This window comes from Pagrus major, chromosome 15 (assembly GCF_040436345.1).
Source record: "Pagrus major chromosome 15, Pma_NU_1.0".
Taxonomy (NCBI): Eukaryota; Metazoa; Chordata; class Actinopteri; order Spariformes; family Sparidae; genus Pagrus; species Pagrus major.
Window position 1 is genome coordinate 12,669,405 of NC_133229.1, and position 16,097 is coordinate 12,685,501.

Below are 16,097 nucleotides of genomic sequence, written 5' to 3' on the forward strand. Positions count from 1 at the left end.
CGGTGCCTTTTGCAAGTTTCTTCCACAGCAGTTTGTATAAAAAGACTTAAAATAACAAATAATCAGTTAAACGGTTTTGTACAGCACAATATAGTAATGACTGCAGGCAAAATCAAACACATTCTTGTGAGTGACATGAGGGTTATTTCTGTTTAAAAATACAACAACAGGAATGCAGATTCCTGTGCTTGTCTTCTCTTGTCGGTTCAATCATTGTCCGCCCTCACAAGATGACAGCCAGGAGCTTTTCCTTTCAGAAGATGAATGGAATCAAAGCCTTTCGTAACTTCGGATAGTCCTTGAACTTTTCTCGGTAAAAACTGAAACAGGAGCAGAAGATAACAACTGTCATTCATAAAAGGCATATGGTAATGTGGGTAAATTCATGTTCTGTGTCAGAGCTGGTTTGCTTTTCATTAATGTCTTGGGCACCTGTGATGGTAATAAGCTCTTGGTCCAATAAAACACAGGCTAAACAAAGCAAACGAGAGCGCTGGAAGGGACCAGGTGGCTACAGCATAGCCGAACCACTCCACTATCTCTCCTAAGTAGTTGGCACCAGACACATATTCAAACAGACCTCCTGTGGGCGATTAAGAAGACAGTGGAGTGGACAGTGGACAACAAGCAGAGTGAATAAGAGGTTATTTAAGTGCAATCTCCTTTTCTTACCTGTAGGAATCTTGTAAACAACTTCCCCTGGTTTCCTCAAATTACGTAGAATATAGTCACTGTGTATATTGATGGCCATTCCGATATAAAACAGAAGCAAACCTAGAGAAATAGTCAATCATTTGAAATGTTCACAATCTGTGATTCAGATATAACATTATACAATTCATTAGGCTTTTTATATTTTAAAAAATGAAAGTTTTTAAAGCAAAGAATAAACACTGTTCCCACCAGTTTTATAGCGATAGTCAGCTGACCATTCATCATCAAACTGGGCACAGTGCAGCAGGTAATGTCCCTGCAGGAAACCATTCAGACAGCAGAAGAAACCTGCAGCCACCATCACAGCCAGTGGGAAAGGCTTTCCTCTGGTCAGTAGTGAATAGACAAATGTCCTGTGGTTTGTGAAGAAATAGCAGATGCAGCAGGTGCAATGAGAAAGGGGGTCAATAGTGCATTTAATCCATGCTGGTACATGTAAATAGCATGTTTTATAAATGCTTTCACATTTAAGTCCAGGCAAAAAAGGTGCCATTAAGCCTCATTCTTCATGGGTGGTTACCAAAGCATTCCTCTCAGTGTTTTAGCCTTCAGATTGTAGCAGCAGGGGATTTCTTTTCCAAAGCTCCTTTTTCAGTGTCTTCATCTGAAAATGTGTAATGTGGCTCCTGCTTTCACATATAAAGTAGCTGAATATATTGAAAATAGCAAAATGATTCTTAAAAAAATAATAATAACACCACGTGTTTGCTGTTTTCTGTCAGAAAGTACAAAAGTTATAGGTTGCAATCATTGTTTTTGTCAGGCCAGAGGTCAAGAGAACAGGAGCCCGCTTGACCTCTGGCCTCTTCCCCAGCAACAAAAAGCCACAAAAAGGAGAACTAATATGAACTGAGACACTAGCGTCTTATACTTGCTCAAGTTTGAGGAACTGTAGCACAGGAGAGGATGGCTGTCCTGCTGATCCCAAGCAGACAACATGTTCAAGTCAGAAACAGCCTGAACATGTCTGTGACACAAAAGGCATCTCCACTTTGTGACACTGGCAGTTTGCTCACACGTGTCTCAGCACACATGATATCTAATTTATAATTTACTCATGTAAGTATTTAGTTTCTGGCCGTTGTTTTGAGCTTAGTAAATAAAACTCTGTTGATCATTTTGATCTAAAGACAGAAACGTCTCTGGACCTGATCCTTTTTATCCCCTCATCTAGGACTCGCTAATCTTTGTCTCCAAGAGAGGGAAAAGCGTTGAAGGAATTAGGACAAACTTTTAAGCTGATAGTGATGCCTAGTGTGAGGCTCACAGCAGTACTTGGAGCAGGGCTTCATTGGACCATGGCCTGGGTCTCTTAAGCAGTGCCTGAATTGGGGTCACACTTTGTTTTAGAGCACACTATAGGAATAATAAGCCGTACTTTTTGTCAAATTAGACAAAAACTACACAAAATATGGTCTTTATTAGACAGTTAACAAACAAGTTGTTAACTATAATTATATTAATTGATTAGATGTTTTTTTAACCTTACTACCAACTAATAACACCACACCACACACTGTAATTTGACAGAAGTAGTGCCATATCCATCATGTTCAGACAAAGAACAGAACTAGCTCTTTATTTCCTAGTTGTAGGCAGAAAACTAGTATTTTGCAGTACAGTTACATCTTGTAATGTGTCGCTATTTAACCTCTTAGAAAGTCTAGTAAGGCGCCAACAAGGATGCATGTGGCTATATAGGCTTTTAGTAGCCTACCAAGAAACCCCACAGGACTCTGGAGAACATCCAGGCTACAAGAGACTGTTTGTTACTGTCTAATAGCATATCATGTTTTGTCCAATTTGATATAAAATTCGGCTTGTTACGTCTTATTAGTTTACTTAGGGTATAACAGTGTCTAATAAAGACCATATTATTTATATACAAAGTAGGGCTTATTAGATCGTATAAGTGTACTCTAAAATAAAGTGCAACACTTGCTTTAGATTCTGGAGATCCATCAGAACCAGTCAACAGTACTGTACATTAAAAAAGTTTTACTGCTGGGTAAATGTAATAATAAACCAATATGGAAAGAAAATGTTCTGCTATAAAGAATGCAACTAGATCCATTATGAATACATTGATTTAGAGTATCCATACAGTGTATAAGTATACTTTTGATGCTCATACTCTGCATAAACAGGCTGAGTAAATGTATGGTAAATACAACAAAAGAAGTCAATATAAGAATATAATATAATATAAGTGTAAGATATAATACTTCAGGTATAAGAAAATATTAAATAGTAAATATGAGAAAAAAGTCTAAACCTCACCAAACTAAATATAATGTGAAATATCTATCCTATTAATAGGCAAATCTTGTATAGTTGCTTGTATTTTGTATGAGTCGGGGTTTGTACTTTCCAACACACAACTCCAAAGAAACTGATCACATTTTCATACTTGCCAAAACCAGGTTTCAGTCACTGCTTTTACCTTTGGAAGTAGTGCATGCAAAAGGTCCCAAGCAGCAGGTACGTCCCCATACTGGAGGCTTTGTGCGAGGTCAGCAGTAAAAATACAGGGATCAGGAGAGCCGGCATCTCCTGCAAGAACCAGGCTACTCTGGCTGGGACCATCCGTGCCGGAGGAGAGGGTCCCATATGGCGGCCATAGGAGGGCTGTGTCTTCCTGTGATGGACCAAGTGCCCAAGTGCTGTCACGATCATCCCACAGCTGAGATAGCTGACCAAGTCCCCATAGCAGTGCATGTCGAACGCCTGCGCCTCAGGGTCGGTGAGTGTTGCAGCAATCTTTACCGTTTACAAAACTAATGGTAAGCATTTGTATGAAGTTAAATAGATGTAAACAGCCTCTCTGACTCCTTCCAAAGCAAAGAGAGAGTGAGAGAGGTGTGTGTGTCAGCCTGCTGAAATATGAGAGTGCCCCCCTTTTTCAGTGTGGGCACAAACATTGCTGGGGTTAGGTTGTGGTTATCCTTTGCACCTAATATACACGCTGATATTAAACTGCTGGATTTCCAAGAACTACAATAGCAGTGAACAGAATTGCGTGTAATATTACAATCACCATGAAGTCAGTTGCTATATAGACATTTGTGTCAGTCTGAAGTCAACCGGGGTCCCTTGTTTATAAAACATCCTCTGCCTGTCCATTCTGTCAAGACTTTTTAAATTCCCCTGTTTGTGGTTTCAAATGTACCATCCAGTGTACTTTTAAAGAATAATCAGAGTACAGTAGTGAAATAAATATGATCTTAACCTTTCAGCCTACTGATTTCAGTCTTCATAGGAAAAGGAAGAAAGAGGCAGTATCATACCTCGGCCAAAAGTGCTACAGTAGATCATCAGAACTATAACCTGTTCTTCCTGATCTGAGCCCTGACTTGCCTTACTGGCAACACTACACAGCAACTGAATCATGCCTGGTAAGCTAGTGTCTGTAATAATCTGATTCTTGTCACTGGAAGATTCTGTATTTCTTGAGCTGTGTATATTATGTATACATAATATGAAAACTGAACTGATTCTGTCTTTCGTATACATTAATTTAAAAAGTCACCAACATGTTTGGTTGGCCTCATTATGTGGCCTTGAGCATGTTTTCCCTGCATCCAAATTCATTAATCAAGAAGAAGTCTACTTTTCCTTACGAAGTTAACCTTTTTTTAATTAGACGTCAGTGGTCAGATTAAAAAAAGGTGTTTAATAGAAATGCTCAAAATAAGAGCATTTATCTGCATCATCTATAGTAGTTTTGTGTACAAGTACACTCAGTTGTGAGTTTATTCATTAATTAAGTATGCCTTGCTAAAACTAAGAGAATAGTCCTGCAATTAATGAAGGTTATAATGTTCAGTTCAACACTTTATAATAACCATCACTTATAAATGTCAACTTTACAAGAAACAACTGCTTAATAAAAAGTTTATTAATCATTTCATTGTTTGTTAACAGTGAAATAACTTAACTAAAGTTTAATTTACCATTTATTAATGATGGTTATTATATTAAGTGTTCTTAAGAGGCACTGATCAGACTTTATGATCATTTTGGACGATGTAGTTCATGTTGCTGTTGCATTGTATTGCATATACTGACAATGAAAGAAACTGGTGTTTCTATTATCATCATCTATTTGAACGGGCTTAGGTAAAACCACAAACCACTGCCTGAATAATGCAATCATGAGGGCAGGATTTATTACAAGACTGTGGAAAGATTGTATGAGTTTTAGCTTAGTGTACCTAATAAACTGGTGTATAAACAAATAATATACGATATTATCTTTTTAAGTCATGAAATGAAGGATCGTGTTTTCATTGTTCCAACCACCTGGCTCCCTCTGCTGGTGACATTACTTAATGTCGTCACTAGATAAACATAGAAGATAAAAGACATTTATATTTACATTTAATTTGTAAATAATAAAATATACGTTTATATTTACATTTAATTTGAAAACAATAAAATATACATTTACATTTAATTTGCTTTTACTTGGACTTTTGATACTTAAAGTATCTGATCGTAAATGTACTTAAGACTTTAACTCAAGTACTATTTGTATGGGTGACTTACAATACTGTAGTAATCATTTTAGTACAATTATTTTACTCAAGTATGACTTTTGGTTGTTTTTTACAGCATTGGTTAACTGGGTTAAAAACTGCAGTTTACAACCGAACACATTACACTTCATCTGGTTCAGTGCTAAAAAATAAATGAGGCAACTAATCCACTCAAACTGTGGAGGAATACATACAAATAAAATGCATATACCAAGTCAGTAGTAGTTTTCAGTGTGATTGTAAATACCTGAAGAACAAGACACCAGAGCAGACATGCTTTTCAGTACATTTTACTTGTTTTGTAACATGAATCCATGGCCTTATCTGAAGAGCCTTTTGGGATGCTTTGTCAGTGGAACCTGAGATAAAAATAACTCCATTTAGGGAGTAGTTAAGTAGTATATTTTAGGTTTAGGTGACGTTAAAGTTCCTATTTTCTAAGCAAGAAAAGAAGAATACAAAAACAATTTCTAAAAGACAAACAAAGATCCATAAACAGAAAAATGAACAGTGTTGAGGTTCAGCCTTTGTCTCTCTACAGGAATGAGGTGAGGTGGAGAAAACAGAACACCACTCCCTGCTGGAGAAAGGAGATAACAGTTGGTGCCATTTTAGACCAACAGATGAGGTCGGGGGACAGGACACACACTCCTGGAGTGCTGGGTGAGCTGGAGACACTGTTGGGCACTGGGCGAGGGAGAGGGAGAGGGTACATAACAAAAACGGAAAGAACACGTTCTAAAATAAGACTAAAAGTGAGATTACGCTTTAAATGTATATATGTGCAACAGTGATAAAAGGCACAATAGCACAGTGTGTCATGCTTTACTGGTTTCCCTTAAATTAATGTCAGTCTGTGCCCAGTTGGTTCAACCAGACATTGTAGCTCAATGCTATGTGCGACACCTCTTATGGTGCCAAGAGGGATGTTAGAGGACTGCATCGTTTAGGTGGGAACACTTGACTTCAGCAGGAAAAGCCTGTCAGTAAAATTCAAATATCAAACGACAGACATTGCGTGCTGCCAATATCATATTGTCACTGAAAATCTGTACTGCTGCTATGAATCATCAGGTTTTTGCATTCAGCTTTGGGATATGTTTGTTAATCTATGGAAATCGGACTACTTCAGGCAGCAGGACTACATTACACTAAAAACACTATCTTTGTTTTTCTTAACAATTGCGATTCTCATGCTCAACATTTCATCACACAAATATAATCTTTTTTTACAGAATCAGATCCAATACAATACAGGAGAGAGCAACATGTGTCACTCTTCTGGGGAGATTCTTAATCCTTCAAACAAGGATGAAGACTTAAGTCTTCCCAATAACTACTGACATTCTTAAAGGGACAATTTACCCCAAAATCAAAAACCTGTGGTGCTATTTATCCATCTACGTGGCACTCGGCTTGCTGTGCTCAAAACGCCCAAAACACATTGAGCAGTTTCATGTAAGAACTATTTTCTTTCTGCCGAACTACACCTGCCAACTGTATTGCCACACAGAAGGAAGCATGCACCTACTCATGGATGAGAGGCTGGCTATCTAAGGGCTCTGACACATCAGGCCGACAGTCAGTCGTTGGCGAGCGTCAGTGGCCCTAGTTTTTGTGGCGTGTCCCGCACTGTTAAGCTAATTGCACGAGACGAGAAACGGACAAAAAAAGGGGAAAGTCATTTGAGTCTGTTGCTGTAGTATCCATAATTTCACCTATTTAGTGCGGTTTCTCTGTATTTTTCCATCTGCCTCTCTGCCAGTGGCATTTTAACTTTTTATCAGACATATTCTCGATTTGAAGTGGCTATTATTAAACGATGATAATGAATGATGGCACTTTGAGCACCACAAGCTGAGTACCATCTAGTTCCATTATATTCAAGAGAAGGAAGTCATCTCTAGATGGACAAATAGCACAACAGGTAGAGGAAAAATATCTATTTTTGATTTTGGGGGGAACTGTCCCTTTAAATCAAAATGTAAATCACTAACTAGTAAACAGATGTAATCAGAGTTCCTACAATTTAACAACACCATCAACGTCTCAACACCAAAGTCTTTACTACGACGCTGCTTTGTTCAGGCCAAAACAAAAGCGTTGCTGCTCTTACAGAACTGAATTTGTAACAGAGGATGTTTTCCATAGCCTCGCAAAAAAGAAAATCTTTGCTCGACTCTCCTATACAGACATTTCAATGACTACAGATTCAAGGTGGCAGTGTAAACAAAGACTAGAAGTTTCAGTGTTTGGAGTAATTTAGACAATATCCAGCTTCGATTACATCTCTGTAGGGGTAGGCTGGCCTTTGCAAAAAACATCTATAATGCTACAAGAATATAAATGGTATCTGGGAGCAGTGTTGTTGCACACACTAATTTACTGGGCGAACCATGCCAATGGCTTTAGAGCTTAACTGTCAACACTGCTTTTGTTCAACTCTACACACTACTTGAGTAAATACCATCACGTCTAATAAAAATACTAACAAAAGGGAGAAATAAAAGGAATAAAATATGAATAAAAGATAATATTTAATAAACTCAGAGTAATAAAGTTTTTGGTTTTGTACAGTAGAGGGTTAGTGAACGTTGTTGGGTGCAGCCCTTTGTTAGCAACTACAACATATGTTGAGCAATGGTAGTAATTTCCTATGACACTGTTCTCAAAGTCGCATGTAGCTTGAAGTAGTCAGTCAAAACACTCATTTCATTTTCATCCGGCAACATCTCAGTATTCTCCTTTAAGATCTAGTTTTATTATCATTCCTTTTCTGAGGCAAATTACATGAGCACAGATCGCCAAGAGTCCAAATGTAACGATTGCATTTTTACAACTCAAATCCATTGGTCTGTCAGGAAAAACAAAAAAGGGACTAAGAGGACAACTACAGTCCTTGCAAAAACCCAAATAAGCTTACTCCAAGCCAAACTAGTACGCGCTCTTCCCACCTATCTCCTCGAACCAGTCTCTCCTAGATAATCTCAAAACTGCACTTCAAACAAAATGTTTTAACCAAAAGCTCTGAGATGCACTTCAAACTGAGAAGAGGGTGGAGAAAGGTGGAGGAGAGCTAAGAGAAAGAGAGAGACAGAGAGAGAAGACTGTATTGGCTTTGAGTGTCTAGGTCCTTCCTGCAAATTGTGGGCGTAACTGGGGGGGTTGGGGTGAGAGGGAGGGTGTCTAGGTTATGGCGATAGATAGTAAGGGCAGGGTGACGGCGCTGCAGTGGGCCCCGCAAAAGTCGACCTCAATGAACGATGAGTGCCCCGGCAGCGTAACTCACAGAGCTGTCCTGCCAGTTCCTGCACTCACTTGACTGGGCGTAGTTCAGGAAAGAGAAGTTCATTTCTAAACCAGACTTCCTCAGCTCAGCCACAGCCTGCAAAACAGTAACATCCACTTAGTCATTGATTCACACCATGCGGCATGCCAAGAGTGTTTACACACACACACACACACAGTGTTCCATTCTCATGACAGGAGGTATATTATACAACAATTATTCAATTATTTATTCAGCATATCTACAGAATGTTAAATGCCAGCAGGGGCCAGATGCATAAAATGCTGTGTAGATTCACCACTTTAACTGTGTGTACACACAAAATATCAATCTTTGTGGAAATGGCACACGTGCACAAGCTTTGTTTCCACTTCTACAATTATCCATAAATGGATTTAACATTTGTTTGCTGAACTGATTGTGTCGCATGAGCTAGATTCTCCCACAGCACCAGAACAGCTGTCACTACACATGACCATTATGCACACCTCTGGTTATTATAGTGTCTGTACATGTAGCTGTGAACCATCATCGTGGTAACATCTCACTTGTCATTATCAAATGTCAGAAGTTTGATCAATGAATAATCTATAGAGCTCGTAAGTGCACCGTCATACAGGATCAAATTAAAAGATCATTAACAGGGAAGCAAAAATAAAAAAATGTATGATCAAATTCACTCATAATAATTTAAAATTAAGTTAATAAATGTCGTATGGAGGTATGCACATTCTTCCTTTATAAAATTGCCAGTTAGTGTGGGAAAAGGCATACGTGTGGTTTTTGTGCGTACACATCATTTATACATCCAGCCCCAGGTGACGCTCTTCTTCTGTGGTACCTACATTTAGCAGCACTCCAATCGGGTGGCGCCCACAGATGGTGTTGCGGTACTTCTTCAAGTAGTTGGTGAAAGACATGGGATCCAGCTGTTCTATAATGCCCATCCCCTTTAAAGGCAGAGAAACACAAGGTCAGAAAACTTTTATGTGCCCTTGTGTCTTCACAAAGACTATTGTTTTTTAGAGACCGTTTTTTTGGGGTTTTTTTTATAGAGAAATGACATTAACACTTCTGTTTCTGACTTGCTTTTCCATGCCATAATATGTACGAAAGGGCAATTACTTTTACTGCTTCTACTACAGTTTGATGTATGCTCCGTTATTTTGTTTATTATATTTGTTTAATTCTATTTTCTTATGATCTTAAAATAGCAGTAACTCCTGAATGCTGTCTGTTCAAGAAAACAAGCTACATGGTCACAGGGAAAAAAGAAAAATCTATATCAATATCCTCTCTGCCCTGCTGTACTTTAACTTCCTGAGGCATTGTGTATTTTTGGTAAGTACATAAAAGAGTCACATTAAGAACACTTGAAGTACTCATAATATCATTCGTATACGTATTATGGGTCCGGCTCATTGTGACATGAATGTCTATTTAATATGTGCTTCATTTCTATAACAGCTGGTGATGTGGCTGATGATCATTAAAAACTTCTTCTTCTTCTTCACACATTTTATTCCACAAGTGATCAAATATATCTGGTGAATATATTTAGTTACCATTTTATCAAGATGCTCAATAGACCTGTAGATCTCCCCTTGAGATTCATCGTAGTATGTGTAGCGGAAGCGTTGACCTTAAATAGACAAACGTACATCAGTACAAAGCTGCACACAATCATGGCACAGTAATGATGCTTAGTTCAAATTATCCTCACATTACAAACATTACTCCTAATGGCAGAATGTCATTTTCATTGATTTTATTTGTCTGTACCTACCCCAGTGGCAGAAGTCAGATGAGATAATGAAAAGGTTGGAAGGGTCCGCCAGGTACTTGCTGAGCAGCTTCCCATATTCCTGTTCCTTCGACTCACTCAGGGCTCCCACCAGCACGGGGACGATGCTAAACTCGTCTTTGTGGCTGCAACATCACAACACTGAATTAACAACTTGGGTGCAGTTACTGCATCTCATCATCATAAGTCTGCACAATGGTCATCGATGGAAATAAAATCTGCAGTAATTAATTTCTTATTGTGCGTCTGTCACTGAAAATAATGGGAAACCTCCAGCCTACTGAATAATAAGCTGTCATTGGTGAGTTTCGCCTTTATACCCTGGCCTGTAGGCAACACGTACGTTACTAATGTTTCTACTGCAGGGGTTTAGGTTAAACTTGTATGGACGATGTGTGTTGAGCTAACGTGCTCGGTTCACTTCCTACCACCTGATCCCTGCTTTCCTGAACCAAGAAAATGCCTTTGACTCCTGCCAACCTAACAGAAGGTTGTATTATACATATTACACGTTCCATGTGTCCCTGCACCAGTGTGACTCTGGTATACAGAATGTATAGAAAGGCAATGAAAAGAATGAATTAAAACTTAAGTAGTTCTCACACTGTCTTCTGGTTTTGTCAAGATTTTGGCTCCCAGTGAAGTTTTTCACCTCTAGCAGCAGTGGGGCTGAAACTAACCATTATTTTCATGAATGATTAATCTGCTGATTATTTCCACGATTAATCATTTAACCTATGAAATGTCAAGACATTGTACAAAATAATCACTATTTCCCAGCACCCAAAGTGGCTTCTTCAAATAGCTTCTTTTGTCCAACCAATGGTCGACCGACACAAAAGCAAAACGATACAGCTGGAACCAGCAAATGTTTGACAATGATCTATCAAGTTTTAAGATAGTCAGAAATTAATTTTCGACCAGAGAGAAGACTGCTCTCAAATAAAATACTGAGTGTGACTCCAAATGTCCAAACTCTGAACTTGTGGACTTCAGTCTGCACATACTGTGACAAGTTTACTGTCATCATGTCCAGTCTAAGGGCATGACAGAGACCTTTGATTACCTCTACAGCCTTTATTTCTACATATTTCGATATCAGGATTTGGCTGAATAAGATTTCTGGCCTACAAGACTCAAGTAGCATTTTAATAAAGTCATTGTTGTTTTGCTTCTTTGTTTCGTTCTTCAGCAATTGGAAAAACTGCAATGTCACGTCTTTATTGCAATGAATTATGGGAGAAAGTCATCTTGAGGGCCCTTGTCAAATGGATGGATTGTGGGTTTGGACAGCCCTCAGCACTTGCAGACCTTCAGGGAATGTGTCCACAAAGTCCTCAAGTCTGCAAGAGCGGTGAAGTCCGGACATTTGGAAGCAGCCTGAATGTAAACATAACTTTAATTTGTTCCACTGGGCACATTTAAGAAAAAGCTCCATTCTGTGAGGACGTTCCCTCTAAAAGTGTACAGTGTCAACTCTTAAGTTCAATGATTGCCACTCCTATGTGTATTACCTCTCCATGGCTTTAGCAGTGTAAGGCAAGTGCATTTCAATACTGTGCTCATCTTCATCTGTCTGCAGACTCATCCGCTCAAACAACCCAGTTTTCCAGAGGTCAGCATAAACTGTAAAACAGAGGTGAGATCCACTTAATTTTCTGAATGTTATCATGTCCATGTCTACAGATTAGGTCACCTTTGAAGCTGCGCACTCATTTATATTGGGAATCTAGCTGAACAAAACCTCATCATTGAGAAAGCCTTTATCTAAAGAGTCAGGGAACTGGTCCCAGGAGGATGATTAAAAGTGTATCACCTCCCAAGACTGCTTAAGGTCGGCATGTTGGAGCTCTGCTCAGCCAGACTATAACTATCATTATGAAGACAGGTTAAACATAGCTCTGCGCTCTTTTCACAACTTTTCTAAGTGCAATGATCAAGAGTGACTGAAAAAGGGGGTTTGTCTCATTTGGTTTTTAGCATGAAAAATGCACTATTTTCTACAGTTAACCCTATAACTGCTACAGTAATCCCTCAGATAACCCTTAAATACCATAAATAATTAACCAGTTAGCATTTGTTAACATGTTAGATCGAGCCTGTAACACACACACAGAAAAAGACAATAAATTAATACCCTTCTGGTCGATTCTCAGGTCATAGAGAGGTGTTCTATAGATTTCTGCAGGTGACAGGGCACAGCGAGAGAGGGGCACATGGTGTGAAGGTCCCAGGATGAACACCCTACGACTGAAGAGCAACAGAGCATCGTCTCACTCACTCTGTTCACAAAAGGCTATGATCTAAACTAACCTCTGTACACTCTGTGGGGGGAAATGAAGATAAGAAACAGTCTGACAAAGCATTTTTCTGAATAGACATGGAATATTGAATGACTTACGTAACAGAGGGATCAACCTGCTTGTAGGCATGTGCTGCACAAGCACCACAGTAGGTATAGCCAGCATGCCTGCAAGCAAAAGCATGTCAAATTAGAATGACATTGCATCACAGATACCTTTTGACATGTTCTGATTGTTGACGTGTGCTTACGGCGCTATGATGGCTCTAGCAGGTCTGATCGTGGACTGTGCTTTGGACAGCCAGTCGTCTAGCTGTGCGTTCAGCTGGGATCCTGAAAGAGTAGAATACAGAAGAAAATTATCTCAGATCACTGAATTAGGGGGAAGCTGCCGACTCGTACTGCTCTATCTATGCTTCCTTACATGACTAAGAATGACACAGCAGGTCAGCACTAACAAATAACAGTAAAAATGTGAATTGTCTGTCTGATCATCAATACAAATATTAGGTTGGATTTGAAAAACACATCAAAGATCACAAAGGACAATATATTTTTATATCAATGTCACTGCCATGATCCCCAAGAAGGTTTGAAGTCCAAGTCCAAGGCAACAGTGGTTAATATATCCTTGTAGATGATGAGTTAGTATAAGTGCGAAATGGAGATAAACTAGAATGAGATTCAACATAACCACCCCATATTATATTCCTGGTGACACCTACTACAGCTCCTAGTATTTTACAAGATTTCAGTTAAGTACTCATTATGTCAATCTAGAGCCAACCACTGGTGTTAACAATACGATCAAATATGCTACCAGTCTTTATCTTTACATCTGTCCAGAGGTGCTGACATTATGTCAACATCAATCAAACACAGCTTACTGACATACATGAATAATTCTGCAGGAAAAACAAACAAAGGTATCATTTATTTTGTAAAAAAAAACGAACAAAGGAATCAGGACAGACTGACGTTAGCTTCACATACAGCTTATGGACATATTCTCTGCAATATTCAACATAAATATTATGTACACGTTATGTTCTGTCGGAAATGGTTATTGCTAACAATGCAGTAGGGCCAGCTTAAAAGGGACAGACAGACAGACAGACAGACGGGCTTGCTGGGTTTAATAACAACAAACTAGCGGTTAGCTGGTGTAATGGGGGAAGGGGTGCAACATGAACCTTCAATTTTCTGCCCTGCCCAGTCCTTTGTTTCATGGCAGAGAGTATCGTTATGTTATTCAGCAAGTCAGGATTTGGGAACAACACGACCACAACAATACTAGCGATTTATGTATTAATAGTTGCTGGCAGGTTGTTTAGGACAAATGTCTAGTCTAGCCCCCAGATGGCAGCTAGGCCAGGAAGTTCAGCTGTAATGGCCAAGTTAGCGACTGTTAAACTGATAGCTCTGATATCTTGTTAGAAAATGCTGAGAAGCAGATGTCAGTCTGTTCTGAAACATTTCCCCTCGACCAGCCGAGGTGGAAGTGCTGAATAAGCTCGAACCAACCATGCACCAAATGGGATAACAGAGATGAGGGGGGTGAATAAAAGCTAAATGTTAGCTCAGGCTTAGCCGACTTTTCATCAGCTGGATGCTCGTCAGCGTTACACTCACGTCAGCTGTCACCGTCTGCTATGACAAGGCGTGAATTCGACAGTTTCTGATATCATTATAACGAAGGTTTGAAAACGAAAAGCAAACATATACAATAAAACACACAGACATAAGGGGGAAAAAACAACAGCCAGCTAGCATACAGTGTGCTAACACAGACGGGGGGCTCTGTTGACAATTACCCGAGGCAGAGTACCAGCTCCCGGCGTGACTTGCTTCTCTGCACACCACTCGGTTCGACATTTTGGATCCCAAGCTGCCTATCTTGGTTTGCTTAGCTCTTGTCAGGCGAAAAAAGTGAATTTGCAAAAGCCGGTGTCAGCTAGCTCAGAGAAGTAACAACGCCTGCTAGCTGTCTTGCTTGTAAAGACAAAGGGCAGCTCGACTGGAGAGACAGCTGGGCTAGCTAGCTGGCTAACAAGCTCAGTGTTCCGTCAGCTGGACGTTGTGTTGCTACCGGTTAATAAGTTAGCCGGAGAGAGCAGCTCGCGTCAGTGTGATAGACAGTCCGGCGACTGCAATGTCATGCAAATTAGGAAAGGCACAAAATACAAAATCTTTTTAATGTGCCAGTATTTAACTGTATGACGGGAAGTAACAAGCACAGAGCTGTCAGAGTCGAGTCGAAGGATTACTGGTTTGTCTGTAGAGCCAGGTAAGGGGCGTTTCTGAAGGGGCTATCACCGTGACGTCAAAGCATTCTCATTGGTCGCTTGATCAGCCAGCGTGAAGTGATTCGTTAATAAACCCAGGAGGCGTAGCCGTTCCTGAGATGATTGTTTGATTATGAAATTGCATTGCCCGTCAGGTGAGCGGGTACAGTGTGACAAGATGAAGCAGGACCATGATGTCAACTAAATATATACTTTATTATCATACATGGGGACCTCATAACTTACTTAATTATATTGGTGGGTTGACATGGTTTATTCTGGGTCTAATCTTGTAAGTGTGCTCTGGGTCCAGATGTTGTGAACTGTAGTGACCTGGCTCTGTGTGTCACCATTATAGTGTGCACACAGGAGTTTCTGTCTGTTGAGCCAATGAAAGATCATACTTATCACTTATCTATAGAAACACCTGCTGTACACACACACACACAAGTCCAATAATGTATCATATTTACTGTATATAACAGTACATGTCTCTCTCACTAACATCCATGTGCATCATTAAAAGTCATGTAAACAGAACGTGATGTTTGACCGAGGCGACGTAAGAGCTGCAGGCCTTCTTCATTTCTCATTTGCACTTGGACTTCACACAAGTTGACCTGCTGCGAACCTGTCTGTTGGAAAGTTGAAATCTTGGATACTCGATCAACTGGAAAACAAACTGTTGATTCTCTGAGCTGGAGAGAAACTCTGAGGACAACTAGCAAAACTGCTGAAAAAAACCCTGTGGTGGAGCACCTGCTGACCAGAGTCAGACGGTGGATCACCCACTTTGCAGGTAAGATGGACTTGTACTCAGACTGGGACTGGGACTCTGACATCTCTGAGGAAGATGAGGATGAAATCCCTGAACTTAATGTAGCTGCTGTTCATTCTCTTGAGGACATTGTGCCACTCTCTAATGAAGATTGTTGTGAGGAGTTCAGTTTTAGTTTTGAGTCCCGTTAATCTCCCTCAACTTCTGGCCACAGCTCCTCCACAAGGAGATGTAGGGAAGAGAGCGAGGAGGAGGAGGCTGCTGCTAAGAGGTGGTGGTCTGATGACAGCGACTCAGACTGACTGTATAAAAGATGGCCAGACAAACATGAAATCCAGTACACAGTAATGAAGAACTTCACCACACCAGAAAATCTGGCAGGATGGC

The 16,097-nt window shown here is 39.8% G+C and overlaps 2 protein-coding genes across 2 annotated transcripts; both read right to left on the reverse strand.

The window, feature by feature from the left end:
• Positions 1–253: 253 nt before the first annotated feature.
• srd5a2b (steroid-5-alpha-reductase, alpha polypeptide 2b) lies at positions 254–3,432 on the reverse strand. The gene is made up of 5 exons (XM_073482500.1): positions 3,158–3,432; positions 904–1,067; positions 673–774; positions 433–583; positions 254–320 (listed from the first exon to the last, which is right to left on the reverse strand). Exons 1-5 carry the CDS (start codon positions 3,430–3,432, stop codon positions 254–256), a joined length of 759 nt encoding a protein of 252 aa, XP_073338601.1.
• Positions 3,433–5,526: 2,094 nt separating this feature from the next.
• memo1 (mediator of cell motility 1) lies at positions 5,527–14,901 on the reverse strand. Its single transcript, XM_073481983.1, has 9 exons — positions 14,462–14,901; positions 12,899–12,980; positions 12,747–12,815; positions 12,483–12,595; positions 11,860–11,971; positions 10,328–10,470; positions 10,107–10,183; positions 9,387–9,491; positions 5,527–8,637 (listed from the first exon to the last, which is right to left on the reverse strand). Exons 1-9 carry the CDS (start codon positions 14,520–14,522, stop codon positions 8,506–8,508), a joined length of 894 nt encoding a protein of 297 aa, XP_073338084.1. The 5' UTR covers positions 14,523–14,901; the 3' UTR covers positions 5,527–8,505.
• Positions 14,902–16,097: the final 1,196 nt, after the last annotated feature.